Source organism: Giraffa tippelskirchi, chromosome 12 (assembly GCF_054371585.1).
Source record: "Giraffa tippelskirchi isolate mGirTip1 chromosome 12, T2T-mGirTip1v1.2.pri, whole genome shotgun sequence".
Classification (NCBI taxonomy): domain Eukaryota; kingdom Metazoa; phylum Chordata; class Mammalia; order Artiodactyla; family Giraffidae; genus Giraffa; species Giraffa tippelskirchi.
Window position 1 is genome coordinate 4,876,439 of NC_137286.1, and position 21,133 is coordinate 4,897,571.

The 21,133-nt window shown below is 45.3% G+C and overlaps 1 protein-coding gene across 11 annotated transcripts in view; it reads right to left on the bottom strand.

Annotated features, from left to right (window-relative positions):
• WDR25 (WD repeat domain 25) overlaps positions 1 to 21,133 on the bottom strand; it is a 137,812-nt gene that overhangs the window by 55,465 nt on the left and 61,214 nt on the right. For all 11 annotated transcript variants that reach the window (XM_081549710.1, XM_081549721.1, XM_081549712.1 and 8 more), the window contains one exon: positions 156 to 303. In XM_081549710.1, coding sequence (XP_081405836.1) covers positions 156 to 303 — 148 coding nt within the window. The remainder of the gene's footprint in view (positions 1 to 155; positions 304 to 21,133) is intronic.

The window sequence follows — 21,133 nt, forward strand, 5'->3', positions numbered from 1 at the left end:
GGTGCCCCAGCCTTGAAAATGTCTGCAGCTTGTGGCCGCAGGATTCCCTCCCCCGGCCCCAGCCTGACCGGGAGAAGACCCCCCAGAGAGAACGATGGCTCAGCTGCCAGCTCGGAGGAGCGGGGGCCTCGGGGGAAGGATACAGTGAAACACACCTGTTTCAAGGTCTGTGAGGTGCAGGGCGAAGTCGAAACCACCGCTGAGGATGCGCCGGCCGCAGGGGGACCACCGGGTGGCCCGCACCGCCTCGCTGTGGAGGGAGTAGGTCTGCAAACAGCTTCCCGAGTCCACGGCGTTCCACACCTATGAGGCAAACACAGCGCCAGATGTCATGAACGGGACCCCGACCTTAGGGGCTCAGCTGGGCCCCTCCGCACGGGGAAAACGCTCCCGCAGTGGACCTAGACTCCCAATATCTGACCATACAAACAGTATCTAGATGTGAAATCCTCTTGGTGGAAATATAATAAGGCCTTGGGACTGGCAAGTCATGAGGGAGCCTTTCCCAAAATTTTTTCTGGGGTTAACGGAACCCCCAAGAAAACAGCCTGTCCTGTGTCCTGCCACGCATCTGCCCAGCCCTTCACACCTGCTTCACACCTGCTCGCCACCAAAACATTCCAGCCCAGTCTTGCCTGTACCTCTGACATCTGTCCTCTGAGACAGGGCTTTCTGAGCCCCGCAGTGGACAACACGGCAGCAGGCCAGGCCACCTGCATAGGTCCCACTTTAACACTAAGATTCAAACTAGAGACTGCCACACCGATGTCTGCAACCAGGCCAGAGCAGACACCTGCCCGAGGGGCACGCTGTCCTTTTTTCTGGGAGAGAAGGTACCATCCCTCACTGGCCCCCTGCTCTCCGTGGAGAGTGATGCTCATGGCAGAAAGCCCTGTGTACACTTAATGACCTCTGAAATGTGTTTTTAAGCCCTCAAGTACAGAATTGAACATTCCGAGAGCAGGGACCATTCGGGCGTGAAAGAGCTGCATTTGGCTTCCCACCAGCTCTTGCAGCAAACTCTGCCAACCACCATGAGCCCCCGGGGAAAGGCTGGCAAGCAAGGAGCCTGAGCGGGCTAGCCCTAGGCCTGACACAGGGAGGTGCTCAACAGTACAAGTGTCCCCCTCTCTGGTGTCACCCCAGGAAGAAGGGGACACTCTCATCAACCCTCCGAGTTGGGTCAGAGGAGTGAACACAAGAGCCGGAAGGCACCTGCTATGCCTCCCATGTGACACTGCTGCTCACAGGTCATGTGACTTGGCCGAGAAGCTTGGCCTTTCCCGGCCTCAGTCTCCACCTCCACATAATAGAGGTAAGCAGGGCCCCACCCCCGGGAAGCAGCGGTGGGGAATGAGAGAGGGCTGGGCATGCCGCACTGTGCCTGGCACCCAGCAGGAGCTGCGGTGCTGGAGGCTGTGCTTTCTTGAGGCGTGTAGAGCATGTGGTTTTTAACAGCAGGATTCCCTGACCCTCTCTTATTTCCTTAATAAGAGTAAACCCAAAGCATGCCCACACGCATCCACAAACTGGATGTGAGCAATAACCTCCCTTTTCAAGATGAGAAAATTCACCCTGTCACATCCTGAAGGTTCTCAAAATGCATAGGATCAGAGTTCTGAAAGTGTTATTTCCTGGGCATATGTAAATGTCTAAGATTAAGAAAACAAGAGGTCAAGAGTGGCCTTCAAAGGATGTTACAAGAGCTCAGTTCCTTTCTTCCTTGTGAGGGGTCAACAGCTGGGGTTTCAGACTGAAAAGCAAAAACTAGCAGCATTTACATTTAGAAATATGAACAGAAATAACAGAGGAGGCAGCCAGAAGACTTCAAAGTGAAGCGGGAATTCATGGTGGAAAGGCAGAGCACAGAAAACTGCTGTTTTTTCAAAACTATGTACAAGTATGACTTGAATAGAAAAAATAAAATTAATCAACTAGATCTACAGGATTATAATCTGGAATACATAAGACAATACATACTGCCGCATATATACAGTATGATGTCATCTAAGCTTTAAAAGCACATAAAAACACCACCTCACATCCATTAGAATGGCTTCTATAATTTAAAAAAAAAAAAAGGAGAAGAAGATAAGTGTTGGCAAAGATGTGGAGAAATCAGAACCTTTGTACACTGTTGGTGGAAATGCAAAATGGTCCAGCCACTAGAGGAAAAAATATAGCAAGACCTCAAAAAATTAAACATAGAATTATAATATGAACCAGCAATTCCACTTGTGTATATATATGCTCAAAAACGTAAAACCACAGTCTCAAAGACATATCTGTGCCCCAGTGTTCATAGCTGTTGACGGGTGGGGCTGTGTTCCCTCCCTGTAGTTTGGCCTGAGGCCAAACTATGGTAGGGGTAATGGCGGTGATGGTGACCGCCTTCAAAAGGGCTTACGCCAGGACTGTTGTATTCAGTGCCCCTGACTGTCGACTCACCTGTCCGCCGGAGGCTCCTGGGCCCTCACAGGCAGGTCTGGCTCAGTCTCTGGGGGGTCCCTGCTCCTCTCTCCTGGGTCCTGGTGCACACAAGGTTTTGTTTGTGCCCTCCAAGAGGCTGTTTCCCCAGCCCTGTGGAAGTTCTGTAATCAAATCCCATTGGCCTCCAAAGTCAAATTCCCTGCGGATCCTCAGTCCCTTTGCCAGATCCCTATATTGGGAAATCTCTTGTGGGCCCTAGAACTTTCACAACAGTGACAAAAATCACTGCAGATGGTGACTGCAGCCATGAAGTTAAAAGACGCTTGCTCCTTGGAAGAAAAACTATGACCAACCTAGACAGCACATTAAAAAGCAGAGACATGACTTTACCAACAAAAGTCCAAGTAGTCGAAGCTGTGGTTTTTCTAGTAGTCATGAATGAATGTGAGAGTTGGACCATAAAGAAAACTGAGTGCCGAAGAATTGATGCTTTTGAACTGTGGTGTTGGAGAAGACTCTTGAGAGTCCCTTGGACTGCAAGGAGATCCAACCATCCTAAAGGAAATCAGTCCTGGGTATTCATTGGAAGGACTGATACTGAAGCTGAAACTCCAATCCTTTGGCCACCTGATGCAAGAAGTGACTCATTTGAAAAGACTCTGATGCTGGGAAAGATTGAAGCCAGGAGGAGAAGGGGACGACAGAGGATGAGACAGTTGGATGGCATCACCGACTCGATGGACAGGAGGTTGAGCAGGTTCCAGGAGTTGGTGATGGACAGGGAAGCCTGGCGTGCTGCAGTCCATGGGGTCGTGCTGCAGTCCATGGGGTCGTGCTGCAGTCCATGGGGTCGTGCTGCAGTCCATGGGGTCGTGCTGCAGTCCATGGGGTTGTGCTGCAGTCCGTGGGGTCACAGAGAGCTGGACACGACTGAGCGACTGAACTGAACTGGACTGAATGTTCATAGCTGCGTTCATTATTCACAACAGTCAAAAGATGGAAGCAACCCAAGTGTCCATTGATATATATCACATACATGTACATATACACAGTGGAATATTACTGTCTTAAGAAAAATGAAATTCTGACACGTCCCACCATGCGGATAAACCCTGAAGACCTCATGCTGAGTGAAGTGAGCCAGTCACAAAGAGTATAATCTCATATACAAGAGGTTCCTAGAGCAGTCAAAATCACAGTAGAAAGTAGAACGGCGGTTACCAGGGACTGCCGGGAGGGGGACATGGAGACCATGTTAATGGGGACAGAGTTTCAATTTTGCAAGACGAAGAGTTGTGCAAAGATGCATGGTGGTGACAGTTGTACAACAATGTGAATGTACTTAGATTTGTCATTGTCTAGTCACTAAGTGGTGTCCAACTCTTTTATGACCCCATGGACTGTATAGCCCAACAGGTTCCTCTGTCCACAGGATTTCCCAGGCAAAAATACTGGAGTGGGTAGCCACTTCCTCCCCCGGGGGAATCTTCCTGACCCAGGGATCAAACCTGTGTCCTCTGCATTTGGAGTGTGAAGTCTTGGCCACTGGACCACTAGGGAAGCTACCTTAATGCCACTGAATCTACACTTAAAAATGGCTACATCGGTAAATCCTATGTGTATTTCATCACAATTTTAAAAACACACAGGAGGGACTTCCCTGGTGGTCCAGAGGCTAAGGCCCCACACTCCCAATGCAGAGGACCTAGGTTTTGATCCCCGAGCAGGGAACTAGATCCCACATGCCTCAACTAAGACCCAGCACAACCAAATAAATAAATTAAAAGTATTTTTAAATGTTTAAAATAAATAAAAACTTACATGAAGCAAAACTCTATCATGTTTATTTGCACACTTGTAATAAGACTATAAAAATGTTCATGGAAGGCCTTTTCTGGTGGTCCAGTGGTTGAGATTCTGTGTTTCCACTGCAGAAGGCATAGGTTGGATCCCTGTTCAGGGGGGAAGATCCCACAGGCCTCTCAACCAAAAAATAAATTCAAAAAGAAAATACACATGGAGAGGGTGGTTGCTTCTAGGAATGGAGGGCGAGGGGCAGGGCTGGGGAAAGGGAGCTGTGAATACTACCCTGTATTTCCCCTAAAGAGAGGCAGAGAGAGGGTCAGAAAATGAATGCGCTCTATAGCAAATGTGCCCCAATACTCCCATCTATTAAATGCATTCATTTACTTATTCATTCAACAAACATCTCCTGAGTACCAGACATTGGAGCAGGGGCGGGGGGGGGGGGGGGAGGGAGAGGGTAGATGGGAATCCTAATCAAAGAAAGAAGAGACTCTGAACCCTGTGACACCAAGGCCAAATCAGAGACCAGAGAGGTCTGATTTCTCGGCCACCGCCTCCTGAACCAGTCGTGGAAACATGTTTCAGGAAATCCATCAATCCCTAAATTGCCCAACAACTCCCCTCCGAAGTGAAAAATGCGTACTTGGCTCTCCTGGTTGTGATATATACACAACGATAGCATCAGGATCAATGCAGACCAGTCAGCCGCTTCTCCAAGTACCCAGGGTGAAGGAGAGAAGAATCTTTGCTAATCGCTCTCCCTAATTGAATTTAATGTTCACTGTCAAGTTTTAAAGATTAATTCCCAAACACCGCAGCAGCCTGACGTGTATACCTTTTTTCAATTAAGTAATTAGAGATCCCAATTTACCTCCGTGGAATTAAGAAGTTAAGTCTTCTGTCAAATGTGCTAAGATGACTTGATATATTAACTGGAGACATTCTATGAGTCCAACGAAAATCAGATTTAGAAAGAGCATGACAAAGGAAGTGTGGGGTTGTAGCTTGCTCATCCCACATTTCCTGAGGTTTCCGTGTCCTGGTTCCTGAGACGTGGCCCCACCAGGAGCTCCCCCTAGTCTCTCAAAACCTATTGCTTCAGCCACAGGTCATGTTCTTGCGGTCTGTCTGCCTGCCTTTTGTTTTTTGTTATAAAACAAATACAATCTCCATTAAAACTACCCAAATTCTACAAAAGTACTGAAAGGAAAACCCCATAGGAATCAATAATAGGACTGCTGTTTCTCTGATGACACTGGAAATAGTTGTGTTCTGTGAAATTTTTTTTCAAAAAAAAAAAAAGAGAGAGGAAACACAAAGAAAAAATAAGAGTCTGCCATCATCCCACCACCTGGAGACAACAGTTTCAGACTTCTGGGTGAATCTTTGTTCGGCCTGGTCCTGCCAGCTCCTGCCTCGTGGCTCTTCCTAGTTTTAAGCCCCAGCTCCTGGCCTCCTGTCCACCCTTGACAGCCCTTGCTGCCCCAGGATATCATTCTAGAGGCCACTGTCAGGCTTGCACTGCTTAGCAAAATCCTGTGCAGTTAGTGCCCAAGCCTTCACCATGCCATTTACCTGCAAAAGCTTTGGGAATTCTTCAGAGTGAGTGTGTTCAAGGGCTGGAATTGTGCTGAATCCACCAACTAACTTGGGGAGATGTCTTAACAACACTGAGTCTTCTGATACATGAACAGAATATATGGCTCCTTTTATTCAGGTCTTTAATTTCTCTTGTTGTTTAGTCACTAAGTCATGTCCGACTCTCGCAACCCAGTGGACTGCAGCCCACCAGGCTCCTTTGTCCATGGTATTCTCCAGGCAAAAATACTGGAGTGGGTTGCCATTTCCTTCTCCAGGGAATTTTCCTAACCTAGGAATCATCTAAGCAATGGTTTATAGTTTTCTGATGAAAAAAATCTTAGACATCTTTGGCAAATTTATTCCTGTTAATTTCATGTTTGGATGACATTATAAACGGTATTTAAAATGTTTTCATTTCAGGTTCTTCTTTTCTAATATGCAGAAATACAATTAATTTTTGTATATTGACCTTGAATTCTTCAAAATTGCTAAACTATTAGTCCTAGAAGCTTTTTCTGTACACTCAGTAGAGTTTTCTACATAAGCAATCATGTATATGAACAAAAACAATTCACTTCTTCTTTTCCAATCCAGATATCTTTTATTTCTTTTTCTTGCCTTATTGCACAGGTTATAATCTCCAGAACAATGCTGAATAGATGTGGCATGAGTGAACACCCCTGTCTTATTCCTGACACTATGGGGAAAGCAATCACTCTTTATAGTTAAATAAGATGTTAGAGGTAGGGGTGGGAATGGGTGGGAGGTGGGAAGGAGATTCAAGAGGGAGGAGGATATATGTACACCTATGGTTAACTCACGTTGACATATGATAGAAATAAAACCAATATTGTAAAGCAATCATCATTCAATTAAAAATAAAAACAATTAAAAAAGAAAACAACAAAAAAAGATGCTAGAGGTAACGTTTTCATAAATGTGCCTTAACAATTTGAAAAAATTATCTTCTATTTCTAGTTTGCTAAAAGTGAAGGGATGTATGTAGGATTGATTTGCTCAATTTTATTTAAAATTTTTACATCCATGTTCATGAGAGATATTAGTTTATCACTTTCTTCTCTTGGTTTGGTACCAGCCTCACAGAACAAGTTGGAAAATGTTTCCTCTTCTTTGATTTCCCGGAAGAGTCTGAGTAGAATAGTGTGTTAATTTTCTAGGGCTGCTGTAACAAAGTACCACAAACTGGGTGGTAGATAGATAGATATGTACTGTCTCACAGTTCTGGAAGCCAAAAGCCTGAAATCAGGGCAGGCCTGGTTGCTCCTGGGGGCCATGAGGCAAGGATCTGTTCCAGACCTCTCTTCTTGACTTGCAGATGGCTGTCTCCGTGTTCATATGGTATTCTCCTTCTATGCCTGTCTCCAAATATTCCCCTTTAATGAAGACGCAAGTCATACTGGGTTAGGGTCCATTCTGAAGATTTCATTTTAACTTGATTATCTCTGTAAAAATTCTATCTCTAAATAATGACATATTCTGAGCCACTGGGGGGTTAAGACTTCAAAATACAAATTTTGAGAGAGACACAATTCAACGTATAACAAATTGGTACTATTTCTTCCTTAAATATTTGGTAAAATTCACTAGTAAAGTTTTGGGGCATGGAGTTTTCTTTATGGGAAGGGTTTTAAATATGAATTCAATTTCTTTAATAGAGACAAGGCTTTGGGAGTTATCTAATTTTGTGGGTGAGCTTTAAGTGTCTGAGTCTCTTAAGGGATTTATCCAGGTCATCTAAGTTGTAGAATTCCTTGCCAGAAAGTTGATCATAACATTACCTTTGTTGTTCTGGTTTAGTTGCTAAGTCATGTCTGACTCTTGCAACACCATGGACTATAGCCCACCAGGCTCCTCTGTCCATGGGATTTCCCAGACAAGAATATTGGAGTGGGCTGCTATGTCCTTTTTCAGGGGATCTTCTTGACCCAGGGATCAAACCCATGTCTCCTGCATTGACAGGTGGATTCTTTACCACTGAGCCACCAGAGAAGCCCAACATCACCTTAGTACTCTCTTGATATCTTTAGAATTTGTAATTAAGTCACTTCTCTCATTCCTAATATTGATAATTTGTATCTTTTTTATTCCTGATGAGTGGTTAAAGTTTTATCACTTTCATTGTTTGCAAGGAACCAGTTTTTTATTTCACTGACTTTACTGTTTATCTGTGTTCTATTTCAATTATTTCTGCTCTATCTTTATCTCCTTTCTTTTGCTTATTTTAGGTTGAATTTTCTTCTGTATGTCTTAAAGTGAGAGCTAAGACCATTGATTTGAAATTTTCTTCTTTATTAATACAGGCATTAATGCTATAAATTACCATCTGAGAACTGCTCTAGCTACAGTCCACAAAATTTTATATGTTGGGTTTTCATTTGCATTTGGTTAAAAATGTTTTCTAATATTCCTATCAGTTTCTCCCGGGACTCAGAAATTATTTACAAATGTGCTGTTTAGTTTCCAAATATTTGGAATATCTGTTATTGGTTTTGATTTAATCCTATCATCATTAGAGAATATACTCTGAATAATTTCAATCCTTTTAAATTTACTGAGCCTTGTTTTATGGCCTATAATATGGTCTATCTTGGTAAACATTCCATGTACACTTGAAAAGAATGTGTATTCTGCTGTTACATGGAGTATTCTATCAATGTCAATTAGGCCAAGTTGAGTGATAGTGTTGTTCAAGTTTTCTATAACTTTACTGATTTTCTACCTACTTTATCTATTGATTATTGAGAAAAGGGTGTTGAAAGCTCCAACTATAATTATGGATATGATTAACTCTTCATGCAGTTCTATCAGTTTTGCTTCATGAATTTTAAAACTCTTATTAGGTGTATACATATTTATGCCCCTACTGTTTATGTACCTAATGTTAAGTACCTCATGTTACATCCTTTGATGAACTGAACCCTTTATCATTATAAGATGAGATTCACTGAGGTTTTGGTCACATGGATTTCTAATTTCTCATCAAATTTGGAAAACTTTTAGCCATTATTTCTTTAAATAATGTGTCCTGCTCTCCCTTCTTCTGAAGACTCTGATCTCATGTATACTGGGTAAGCGTGAAGTTGTCTCACAGCTCGCTGGTGCTCTGCTTATTTTTCTCCTGAACTTCTTACTATCTGTGTTGCACTTTAGATAATTTCTGGTCTTCAAATTTGCTAACCTTTTATTTTACAGTTTATGATTTGCAAATAATTACATCTAGTGTATTTTTCATCCAAAACACTTTTCACCTCTAGAGTTTGATTTGGATTTTTCTTCTATCTTCCTTAACATGCTTGAGCTTTTCTCTACTTCTTTGCATATATGAGGCATGTTTATAAAAGTTGGTGCAACATTCTTATTTACTATTTGCATCATCTGTGCCATTTATGGGTGTGTTTCTATTTTTCATTTTTCTTCTCATCATGGTTCAGATTTTTCTACTTCTTTTACATGTCTTGTAATCTTTGTTCAGAAGCAAGACACCATGAATTTTACTTTAGTGGATTTTTTTTTTTATTCCTATAATACTCTTAAGGTTTGTTCTGGGACACAATTAGATTACTTGGGAAATGTTCACTTCTTGCCAAGATAGTCTCTAAGCTTTGATAGGAGGAACCACAGCAGCATTTATTTAGGGCTGTTTTACTTCACTCCTGAGGCAATACCCTTGTGAATTACAAGCATTTCCCACTCTGGCTTATGGGAATATGAAATATTCATGGTCCTATGAGCTCTGGGGATTGTTCACATTATTCCTTTCAAGTGGCTCTTTCCTCACCTTGGGGAGCTTCCTCATACACATGTGCTGATCAGTATTTCACTGAAGATGTTGAGGGAAGCTCCTACAGATCTCTGGAGCATACCCCCCCCCGCCCCCGGGCAGCACTCTAATGCCTGATTCTCTATTTTGAAAACTCCAGCTGCCGTGACGTTCCTGGCTTCCAGCTCTGCCTCCTCAACCCAGGAAGATCACTGGGACCCGTCTGGGTGTCTCCTCCCTGCGCTATAGTCTGGAAACTCTCACCTGGCAGTAACTGGCAACAACCTCAGGGGCCATTTTGTGTTTTCTCTCTCAGGGGTCACTGTCTACACTACCTGGTGTCTGAAAATCACTGTTCCCTTACATTTTCTCTGTTTTTTTAATTGTTTAAGGTTGAAGCATAAATCTGGCCCCGTATTACTCCATCTTTGCCAAAAGCGTAAGTTCTCATAAGTTATTTAGAAGTGTGTGATTTAATTGTCAAACGTTTGTGGAGTTATTTTTTTTTTCAGTCATTATTATTAATAATTTAATTCTATTGTGATCAGAGACTAGGCTGTCTATTATTTAAACCCTTTTAAATGTATTGAGATTTAAGTCTTTATTGAAATAATTTTTTACAATATTACTTCTGTTTTATGTTTTGTTTTCTTGGCTGACAGGCGTATGGGATCTTCGCTCCCTCCAGGGACTGAAGCCACGTCCCCTGCACGGGAAGGTGAAGTCTTAACACTGGACTACCGAAGAAGTCTCCTGACAATCTCCTTTAACTGTAGTGTTTAATCGATATACATATAATGTACTTGTTAATATGAGCAGATTTACATCTATCACTCTGCTCTTTTTTTTTTTCTTCTGTTTTCACCTGTGCTTTATTCCTCTTTTCCTCCTTTGTGGTCTTCTTTTGGGAGAACTGACTATTTTTAGAATTCCATTTCATCTACTGGCTTTTTTAGCTATGCCTCAACATTTTTTTAAGTGTTTGCTCTAAGGATTACAATATACATGCTTAATATTTTAAAGTCATCTTAGAGTTAAACTGTACCAGTTTATATAAAATATAAGAAGCTTGCAACCATAAATATCTTTTCTCCAACCCCTATCCTTTATGCTATAGCTGTCATATGTATTACACCCACACGTTATAAACCCCACTATGTAATGTGATAATGCTTGCTTTAAATAGTCATGTGTATTTTTTTAATGTAAGAGGAAAACATAGTCTTTCATATCTTCCCACATATTCACCATTTACAGCCTCTTCAATTCTTCATAAAGATATGAGTTTCTATCTGGTATCATATTTCTCTGTCCTAAAGAACTTCCTTAACATTTCTGTAGTGCACACCTGCTCAACAAATTCTCACCTACTTTTCATTCATCTGAAAATGTCTTTATTTCAACTTCAGTCTTAAAGGATACAGAATCATGAGTTGAAATGTTTTTAATGGCACTCTAAAGGTGCCATGCCACTGTCTCTGAACTCTACTGTTTCTGATAAGAAGTCAGTATATATATTTATATCATTATTCCTTTCCACATGACATTCGTTTTTCTCTGGCTACTTTTAAGATTTTCCTCTTTATCTTTGGTTTTCAGAAGCTTAACTATGCTAGGTCATGGTGTGCTTTCCTTTACATTTGTCCTGTTTGGGATCTGCAGGGTTTGGCTTTCTTTTTCTTTTGAATCTGGAAATGTACATATTTTCACCAAATTTGGTGAGGTTTTAGGCATTATTTCTTTGAATAGCTTTTTCTTCCCCTCTCTCTCTCATCTTCGACTCCAATTAGGAAGCAACAGTTAGAACCACACACAGAACAATGAACTGGTTTCAAATTGGGAAAGGAGTACATCAAGGCTGTATATCATCACCCTGCTTATTTAACTTAAATGCAGACTACATCATTCAAAATGCTGGGCTGGATGAATCACAAGCTGGAATCAAGATTTCCAGGAGAAATATCAACAACCTCAGATATGCAGATGATACCACTCTAATGACAGAAAGCAAAGAGGAACCAAAGAGCCTCTTGATAAAGGTGAAAGAGGAGAGTGAAAAAAACTGGCTTAAAACTCAACATTCAAAAAAACAAAGATCATGGCATCTGGTCCCATCACTGCATGACAAACCAGTGGAGAAAAGGTGGAAACGGTGACAGATTTTATTTTCTTGGGCTCCAAAATCACCATGGACAGTGACTGAAGGTATGAAATTAAAAGATGCTCGCTCCTTGGAAGAAAAGCTATGACAAACCTAGACAATATACTAAAAAGCAGAAACATCACTTTGCCAACAAAGGTCCGTATAGCCAAAGCTATGATTTTTCCAGTAGTCATGTATGGATGTGAGAGTTGGACTACAAAGAAGGCTGAGCACTAGAAGAATTGATGCTTTAGAACTGTGGTGCTGGAGAAGACTCTTGAGAGTCCCTTGAATAGCAAGGAGATTAAACCAGTCAATTCTAAAGGAAATCAACCCTGAATATTCACTGAAAGAACTGAAGCTTAAGCTGAAGCTCCAATACTTTGGCCACCTGATGCAAAGAGCAGACTCGTTAGAAAAGACCCTGATGCTGAGAAAGATTGAGGGCAGGAGGAGAAGGAGGTGACGGAGGATGAAATGATTGGATGGCATCACTGACTCAATGGACATGAGTTTGAGCAAAGTCCGGGAGATAGTGAAGGACAGTGAAGGGAAGCCTGGAATGCTACAGTCACAAAAAGTTGGACAAGACTTAGCAACTGAACAACAACAATGTATATACTAATACTATTACATATTACACATATACTATTATATATTACACAAATATCTCTGGCTATTGTCCAGAGGTCCCTGAATATCTGTTCTTTTTTTCCTCTATTCTTTTTCTCTGCTTTCAGGTTGAATAATTTCTATTACTCTATTTCCAAATTCACAGGCTCTTTCTTCCGCCCTCTCCATTCTGCAATAGAGTCCAAAGCACAGACTCAGACACTACGATATTTTTCAGTTCTAGACTTTTTTTCCCCTTATAAGTTTCTATTTCTGTACAGAGATTTCCTAGCTTTTTATTCATTGTGACTATATTTTCCTTTGTGTCTCTGAGCATTGTCGTAACTGTTTTAAAACAATGGTCTGCTAATTTCAACATCAGAATTATCTTGGAGAGAAACCCTTTCTCTTGAATATAGGTCCCCTTTTCCTATTTCCTACTATATTGAGTACTTTGGAGTGAAATACGAGATATTATTGGGCTTCTCTGGTGGCTCAGACAGTGAACAATCTGCCTGCAATTCAGGAGACCTGGGTCGGGAAGATCCCCTGGAGAAAGGGATGGCAACCCACTCCAGTATTCTTGCCTGGAGAATTCCATGAATAGAGGAGCCTAGTGGGCTACAGTCCATAGGGTCACAAAGAGTCAAACATGGCTGAGTAACTAACACATACTAGATATTATTAACACAAAATTGACATTGTATAAACTCTGGATTCTGTTATGTTTCTCTGAAGAACATCAACTTTTTTTTTAAACAGGGAGCTAACTTGCCTCTATTCAAATTTCAAACTCTGTCTCCTCTGTTGTGTGCAGCAGTAGAAATTTCTATTCAGTTCTCTTAGTATGAGCTGAGCTTCTTGGAATCTGCCCCATTTGTGGATTCAGGAGTCATCAGAGATTTAGGTAGAGTCTATACACAGAACTTGTGGCTTCCCCTCTCTGACCCCTTCCTTTCTGAGATTTCCCTCCTCACTCTTTAGCTGCTCTGGTTGCCCCAAATTATGTCCTCTGGCTCTTCAAGTCAGTAACACTGCAGGTTTTCTATCTGAATTTTTAGCTGCTATGCCTGGTACAGACTGGAGCCTACTCTCATGCAGAAAAACATAAAAGCAGGAAATTCACCCAGTTCCATTTTCCTCTTCTAAGGGAAGGCTCCCTTCTACGTCTGCTTGCTTTTTGTTGCTCTCCAATACCTTTAGGTGGTTTGTTGTGTTTTTGTTCAGTTTATAATTGTCAGCTGCGGGAAAGTTAGTCTGATGGGAACTGCTGCTTAGCTACTCGATGTCAAATCTAATATTCAATTTTAAGCATCTGGTTTGTAGTAATAGAGAGTAATATCCCACCCTCTCTTCCCCTCCACCCTCATACCCGACATATACATACTTCTTTGTCCCAGTACTTCAGTCAAAATCTCCCTACATCCTGAAACCTGGTAAGAGTATTTAGAATAGTGAGGGGATTGGACCATTTGTCCTGTGGGTGAGCCACTATGTCATGGAGATGACAAAGCAGGCCAGTGTGATGTACAAACTGATGTCATCTATTGCAGGCATGAAAGAGGAGCCAGGAATGATTTGAGGAGATAGCCCCAGCCACACAGATCTCCCTACCGTGTCAGCTTCAGAAAACTTGTAGAGAGCCTGAGAAGCCTGCAGGGTTCCTACCATATGCAATAGAGGAGTCTGAACCAATTTCAGTGCAATCTCTAAGAGCAGGATAACTCGGCTGCTATCTGTATTACAAGGGGTTCACATCTGCAGAAATAGTGAGAGCTAAGGCAGCATCTTCATCTTACACCATCCTTCTAAGTACTTCCTAAAATGTTTTCTGTACCAAATGATGCAAGTCCCCTCAAAGTAAAGGTTGAGGAGAGACTTGACCAAAATCTGTAAGTACATGAGCATTCATTATACAGAGAATTCCAAGAAATTACGCTCTCTATTCAATAAGGTCAGAACAAAGGGAAGGAGCTTTAAATGTCAACAGAAGATGTAAAAGGGCAAAAAAGAGTATTCTTTGGGTAAAAAGGATTAAGAGCAAGACATCTCACAGAGGTTGCTGAGGGATGCGCCGAGAGCTGGAGATGGAGACTCTGGAGGTCATCAGTGCCACCCTCCTTGCAGAGTGGGGATGAGTCCTCGGCGGCCTGCAGGGTCCCCAGCAGGGGGTGCAGCCTGTCCAACAGTGGGGATGCAGGCTCTAGGAGGTGCCAGAGCCCCTTCTGAGAGCACTGCAATCTTGGACATTATTCTGAGACAAAACACCACCTCACCTCCCACCTCCAGGTAACAGTAATCACGCATTCAGCAGTCACTAAAAAAAAAAATGCTTCAAGACAAAAATTAACTCAATCCTTACCACTAAGTATGAGGTAGGTATTATCATAAACATCATCTGACAGATGACAAACCTGAAGCACAGGGAGGTTATCTAATCCGGTCACAGGGTGAGAGGTGGAACAGGGAACCAGACACAAGCAGACTGACTGCAGAGCCTTCAGGTCCAACCACCAATGCTCATCCACCTCTCACCTACAACATGCTCCCATCCATGGCTCCTAACCCTGCTCTCTGGACTAACATAACACAAGGCCAGACTGACGCCTCTTCCCACCGACAGCCCTTTAGGGATGGATGGATGGATGAGGGACAGATGCACAGATGAATGGAAGAATGGCCATCCTGAGTTTTAGTTATCTATAGGACCAATGCTGAAGCTGAAGCTCCAATCCTTTGGCCACCTGATGCAAAGAGTCGACTCACTGGAAAAGACCCTGATGCTGGGAATGATTGAGGGCAGGAGAAGGGAGCGACAGAGGATGAGATGGTTGGATGGCATCACCGACCCAATGGACATGAGTTTGAGCAGGCTCTGAGAGATGGTGAAAGACAGGGGAGCCTGGCATGCTGCAGTTCATGGGGTCACAGAGTCAGACACGACTTAGTGACTGAACAGAATAGCTTTGACAAGCAGACCTCACTTCTGTGATGTTACACAATTTATTGTTAAACTGTGGAACAGAAGAATGCTAAACTTAATGCCCTTTGATCATGAGAAACCTCTCCCAACTCTAGGAGGAAATCATTAACTCTTTGAGTTGGGTGCTATTTTTCAACAAGTCATGGTCATCCAGTTGGACTGTATCACGTGGCAGACATCCCCCCACCACCACCACTCTCTCCATGCTCACAAAACAAGCCGGAGATTCTCTGCCACCAGGAGGACCTGGGGTTCCTGCTCTTCTGCAAAACAAGGATGAGATGGAATCACCAAGGTTCTAAAGGCCTGCGCCCTGGGAGTGAGAGGTGCCTTTCCAAATCAAGACACACTCTGGCTCTAGCTTCAGTACAAACAGACCCTGTGAGTCTAAGAATCAGAAAAGAGTGAATGGTTTTTGGGGAATGAATGCTGGCTCCCGGCAAGCACACAGCTGCCTTTTAGTCCTTCAGCGCCGTGGTTTCTACTGGCTGCCCGGGGTCCGTTCACCCACTTCCTTGGAGAACCGTCTGTGCCCCACGCAGTCAGTGTGTTACACGGGGCACTGGCTCAGAGCTCCTATGAAGGACACGTCACCCAGGCCTGGCCAACCCGAGGCCATGAGGCGCCAGCCAGGGTCTGCAGCAGGCAGGAGAGCGGAAGAGGCACTTCCTCACCAGCCGGGCTGCAAAGCAGATTAATGAGAGAATGGCGGGGAGCCGGAGCTGAAAGGGGGTCACCACAGGGGCAGCCAAGAGGGACAGAAGGTGGGACCAGACACAGGGACATCTGACCCCAAGGACAGCCACAGCTGAAGCTGCACAGTCCTCGGCCTTTTCACCCCTAGAACCAATAGGTTCACTTTTTTGCTTTAAGTTACTAGGAACTGAGTATTCTGTCACTTGCAACCAAGAGTTCTCACACAAACCCCTTGTAGATTTTTCCAGAAGTCAACGTTAATTTTGTTGATAGCTAGCTTCTAACACCACCTGTTTTCTCTCCTGGAAAGCCCATCTGGTCTCTTCAACTTCCCCCCCCCCGCCTTTACAGCTTCTAGGCACCAACGCAGCCCACCAGCAGGTGGAATGCTCTAGGTCTCAGTGCTGGAACTCAAGTAAACACTGCCAGGAGTGCTTTCAGTCCAGCCCCCCGGAGGGGACCAGGGAGAGCACTCGGGGACCTTTCCAGGCTGAGGGTCACATCTGCCCTTGAGCCGCAGGGCGCTCACCTCCTTGCTGCCCACCCTGAATGCAGATCATCAAAGGGGGTTTCACCCTGCTCCCTCATCTTTTTATCCTAAGAAGTACTCTCTCAAAAACTGGAGGGGGGAAGTGGAGGGTATGACTTTGTTCAGCTCAGTCGCCCAGTCGTGTCCGACTCTTTGCGACCCCATGAACCTCAGCGCGCCAGGGTTCCCTCTCCATTACCAACTCCTGGAGCTTGCCCAAACTCATGTCCATTAGTAACGCCATCCAACCATCTCGTCCTCTTTCATCCCCTTCTCCTCCTGCCTTTAATCTTTCTGACCTGGTTAGAAGGAGTCATGACATTATATTTTAATTTCTGTGCCTCACATTCCACATTATGGTATCACGTGATCCTCACCCAGACCCATGAGGTCAGCGGTCTCGCCATTTCACAGGTCTGCAAACATAGCCTTGGAAAGATTGGGAAAGTCTCAGTCATTCATCGGGTTTATTCAACAGATATTTACTCAGGGTCCACTATGTGCCAAGGACATTGCTCACTGCCTGAATCTCTGGGGAGCAAAAGAGCTCACAAGAGTCTGATGGAAGAGAAAGATATTAAACCAACATACAAACAGGTAGTACAAGTGAAGACACCATGAGAGGAAAGAGCTGGCATCCGTGAAATAATTGGAGCAGGTGAATGGGGCTTCCCTGGTGGTCCAGTGGTTAAGAATCCACCTTGCAATGCAGGGGACCCAGGTTCGATCCCCGGCCCAGGAAGATCCCACATGCCGCGGGGCAACTAAGCCTGCATGCCACAAGTACTGAAGCCCGTGCACCCTAGAGCCTGGGCACTGCAATGAACAGAAGCCCTCGCTCGCCGCAGCTAGAGAAAGCCCATGCCCGGCAACAAAGACCCAGCATGGCTAAAAGTTAAATAAACAAATTTAGATAAATAAATAAAAGAGGTGAAGCTTAATTTTGACTGGGGAGGTGGGCAGGCTTCTGAGCAAGGCAGGAAGCAGGAGGCAGGAGGTCGGGGAAGAGCCAGCCTAAAGGGGACCAGGAGCCCGTGAGGATGGATGCAAGACAGGAGTGGGAAAAACAGACCAGAGAACTTCAGAACTGTCTCCCTCCATGAAAGATGGACGCAGCTGCGGCGCAGCTGAAAGGGTTAAACACAGGACAGCAAAGCAATAATCAGATTTTCCTTCTGGAAGAATACTCGTGCTAAGGCACAGGAGGCCAGGATACTGCGGGGAGACGGGTGAGTGGAGTGGGCTGGGGCCAAGGACACACTGGACATCATATAGGAGAGGGGTCGCCAGGGCCTGGGCGGAGATCTGAGCGGCTGTGAGGAAAGCAGCTGGGGTGCTGCAGGCAGAGAGGGAACCACCGGAGGAGCAGTGGGGAGGACAGAGTGACGGCAGGGTCAGGGAGGGGGACATCGCCACCTGAGCGGGCGTGAGGGGCTGGCTCACCCCTGGGCTGGGCCGGGGCGCCCCCGGCAGTCACTGAGAGGGGCCCCCGAGAGTGCGGCCTGACTCAGCTCCAACCGAACCCTCCTGCGGCCCCAGCCTGGGGGCCTCTGTGTCCTGGGCTGTCACACACACACTCCTGTCCCTGCGGAGCGCCTCCTGACCGCCAGCTCAGAGACCCAGCTGAGATGACTCCCCCGACCCGACAGCCAGCCAGGGCATGTCCCCACGACAGGGGCAAACACTCTAGGAAAGTGAGGGTCACTTGGGTCCTGCTGCCATGGCAACCGCCACAGGCCAGCGCCATGCTGTCTCAACTCCCCAAAAAGGCCTTCCAAGGCAGTCATGTGGGCGGCTCCGTCAGGCCCACGCTGCCCACCAAAGCCACAGTTCTCGCCAGCCCTCCCTGAGCAGGATGGTTGTTTTTGTTAAGATTTCTCAAAAGAATGCAGGCCCCTGACCCTAGAACTCATCCAGAAAGCCAGCAAGAAGGTACACCCGGTGCCTTCTGGCCGTAAGGCCTTATCTGGCTGTGGGCTCCTGCCAGATACACTCGGACTCAGTGGGGTTTGTAAATGGACCCCCGTCTAGCGGGGAAGCCTTCGGTTGACCTGAGAAACCCACACTCACCCGCCAGCCTCACCTCCCACCACCACCTCACCTACACATGACCTTCCATCGAGGCTTCCCAAAGCTCTTTGCCACTTGTGGCTTTATACACGCCCCCTACTCCTTCTACTTGAAGTGAATTCCTCCCTCTCCACCGACTGGCCCCCACATTTCCTTCCGGTCTCAGCTTAGATGCCCCTTCCTCCAGGAAGCCCTCCTGACTACTAGGAGTAAAATCCCAGCAGATGTTCCCATCATGTTCCATGCTTCCCCTCTGGGAGGGCTGTAGACACCTTGCGCCATTGATTGCCATCCAACTTCCTCTTTCCCGAAGACAAGAGCAGTCGGCATGGCCATGACAGAGTGGTCAGTGGTGGAATCGTGCGGCCAGATGGACTGCACTGCTTTCCCATTTTCAGTCGTTACTCCTTTCCGCTGTTATTTACCTCATTTTGTAGACTTTGATAGACACACACATGCACTTGTATAGTAACCCCCACAAGAGCTACAATTTCTTTAGACCCCCACGGGCCCCACACTGCCAGGTGCTGAGTCGGATGATAGAATCTCCACAGCAATCCCTGAGGTGGACGTAACTGGACCACTTTACAGATGAAGAGACTGAGGTTCTAGGTATGAAGAGAGTGGCCCGAGGTTATATTAATACAGTGCACAAGTGATAGTCCCAGAGTCAAAATCCATGTGCTTCTCTCTGGGGCGCTCCTTCCCTGGGTGCCAGGTGTTACCACCCGGGGCAGCGGACAGTGGGTGAGGGACTGAAAAAGAACAGAAGGGGATGCTGGATCCGGTCCTTGCCCTCAGATGGAGGAGCCGCTGTGAACCTGCAGGCAGCATCTGCGCCGTCTTTTTCTCCGTGTACGTGGTTTCTCCCGAGATCCTACTGAATATATAATTTGGCATCCCGCTTTCCTCACTTAACATTTTCCAATGTTCTTAAAAACTTCATTTTCAAAAGTGCAGTTACTCATCAATTCCAGAAGAGCCGAGCATGGATGTGGCAGGGGCCTTGAACTTGACCATTTTCCCCTGGTGCCGATAGCTATATGCACACAGCAAGAGGATTTAACAGCCTGATTCAGCACGGTGGGAAGGAGTAAATTGCTTGAGTCTGGGAAATACATTACCTCAATCTCGCAAATGGTTTTTGAAAATCATTAGGCCACAGAAATGTCATTCTGCAGGCCCAGCTTCCTCCGCCTCCCCCACCTGCCTGGCTACGCCCCATGGCACCGCATCAGGCATCAACAAACTCAGAGCGCTCGGACCTGGAGGCGGGGAGGGGTGGTAGGCTGAGCCCCTGGACCCAGACACCCCCAAATCCCTCCTGAAAGACAAAGAGAAAGTTTTGATCTGTTCAACTCACAGACACCCGACAGGGAACAGCTCTCATCTCCCCCTGGAGGCTCACAGGCCCACCGGCAGCAGAAACTCCTGCCCTGCTGCCCAGTACTGCTGCTCACTGCCCAGAAATGACCTTTGTGATATCTCCAGGTTGGTGCAGAAATCAAACCGTAGTAGATTTATGGGTCTCCAGTCCATTTCTCAGAAACAACTCCTAAGTCTACTTACTTCTAAAAGGGCCAGCTAAGGACCAACTAACCAGTTCCTGGTAGCTTTCAGTTAACTCAAACCCTCAGCGCCCGGAGCTCTTGTCCAGGCCTGGGGTTCCTGGGGGTTGAATATTCATCACTCCCTAACAAACTGCACCTGGAATGTATTGTGCTAAGTCGTTCAGTCGCGTCTGATTCTCTTCGACCCTATGGACTGTAGCCCGCCAAGGCTCCTCTGTCCATGGGATTCTCCAGGCAGGAATTCTGGAGCAGGTAGCCATTCCCTCCTCCAGGGGATCTTCCCCACCCAGGGATCGAAGCCTAGTCTGCTGCATCTCCTTCACTGGCAGGCAGGTTCTTTACTACTAGCACCACCAGCAGCTTTCAGTTAACTCAAGCCCTCCGCGCCCGAGCTCATGCCCAGGCCTGGGGTTCTTGGAGGCTGAAAATTCATCACTCCCTAACAAACTGTACCTGGAATGCATTAGGTGGTATTATAAGTGGAGCCCCCCAAATTTTTCTAATAGTTTTGAATTAGTCTATATAATTACATTACTTCAATGAGCGCAAAATTATTTTACTTATAAAAGTTTAACTAGTGATTCTAAAGGATTGAGAAGAGTTATATAATCGGATAATAATGATAAGTCTGCAGCACTTAAGTCAATGATTTTTGTGGTCACACAGCCTGTAATTTACAGAAGCTGCCTGGCTGTGAGTTTAGCAGCCAGAAATCCCTTTACCTGTACTTGTGCTGACAGCAACAAGGACTCATACATCAGAGAACAGCAGTTCCCCCAAGAGCCAGGTGTGATCAGCAATGCCTGTACCGATTACAGAAGGCCCATTTGACTATTAGTCAATCTGTCTCTCCCACACTCTTGCTCACAAGCTTCCGGATATGGCACGTGGCTTCCAGCTTTTTTTAAAGAGGAAAGCAGCTCAACTGCTG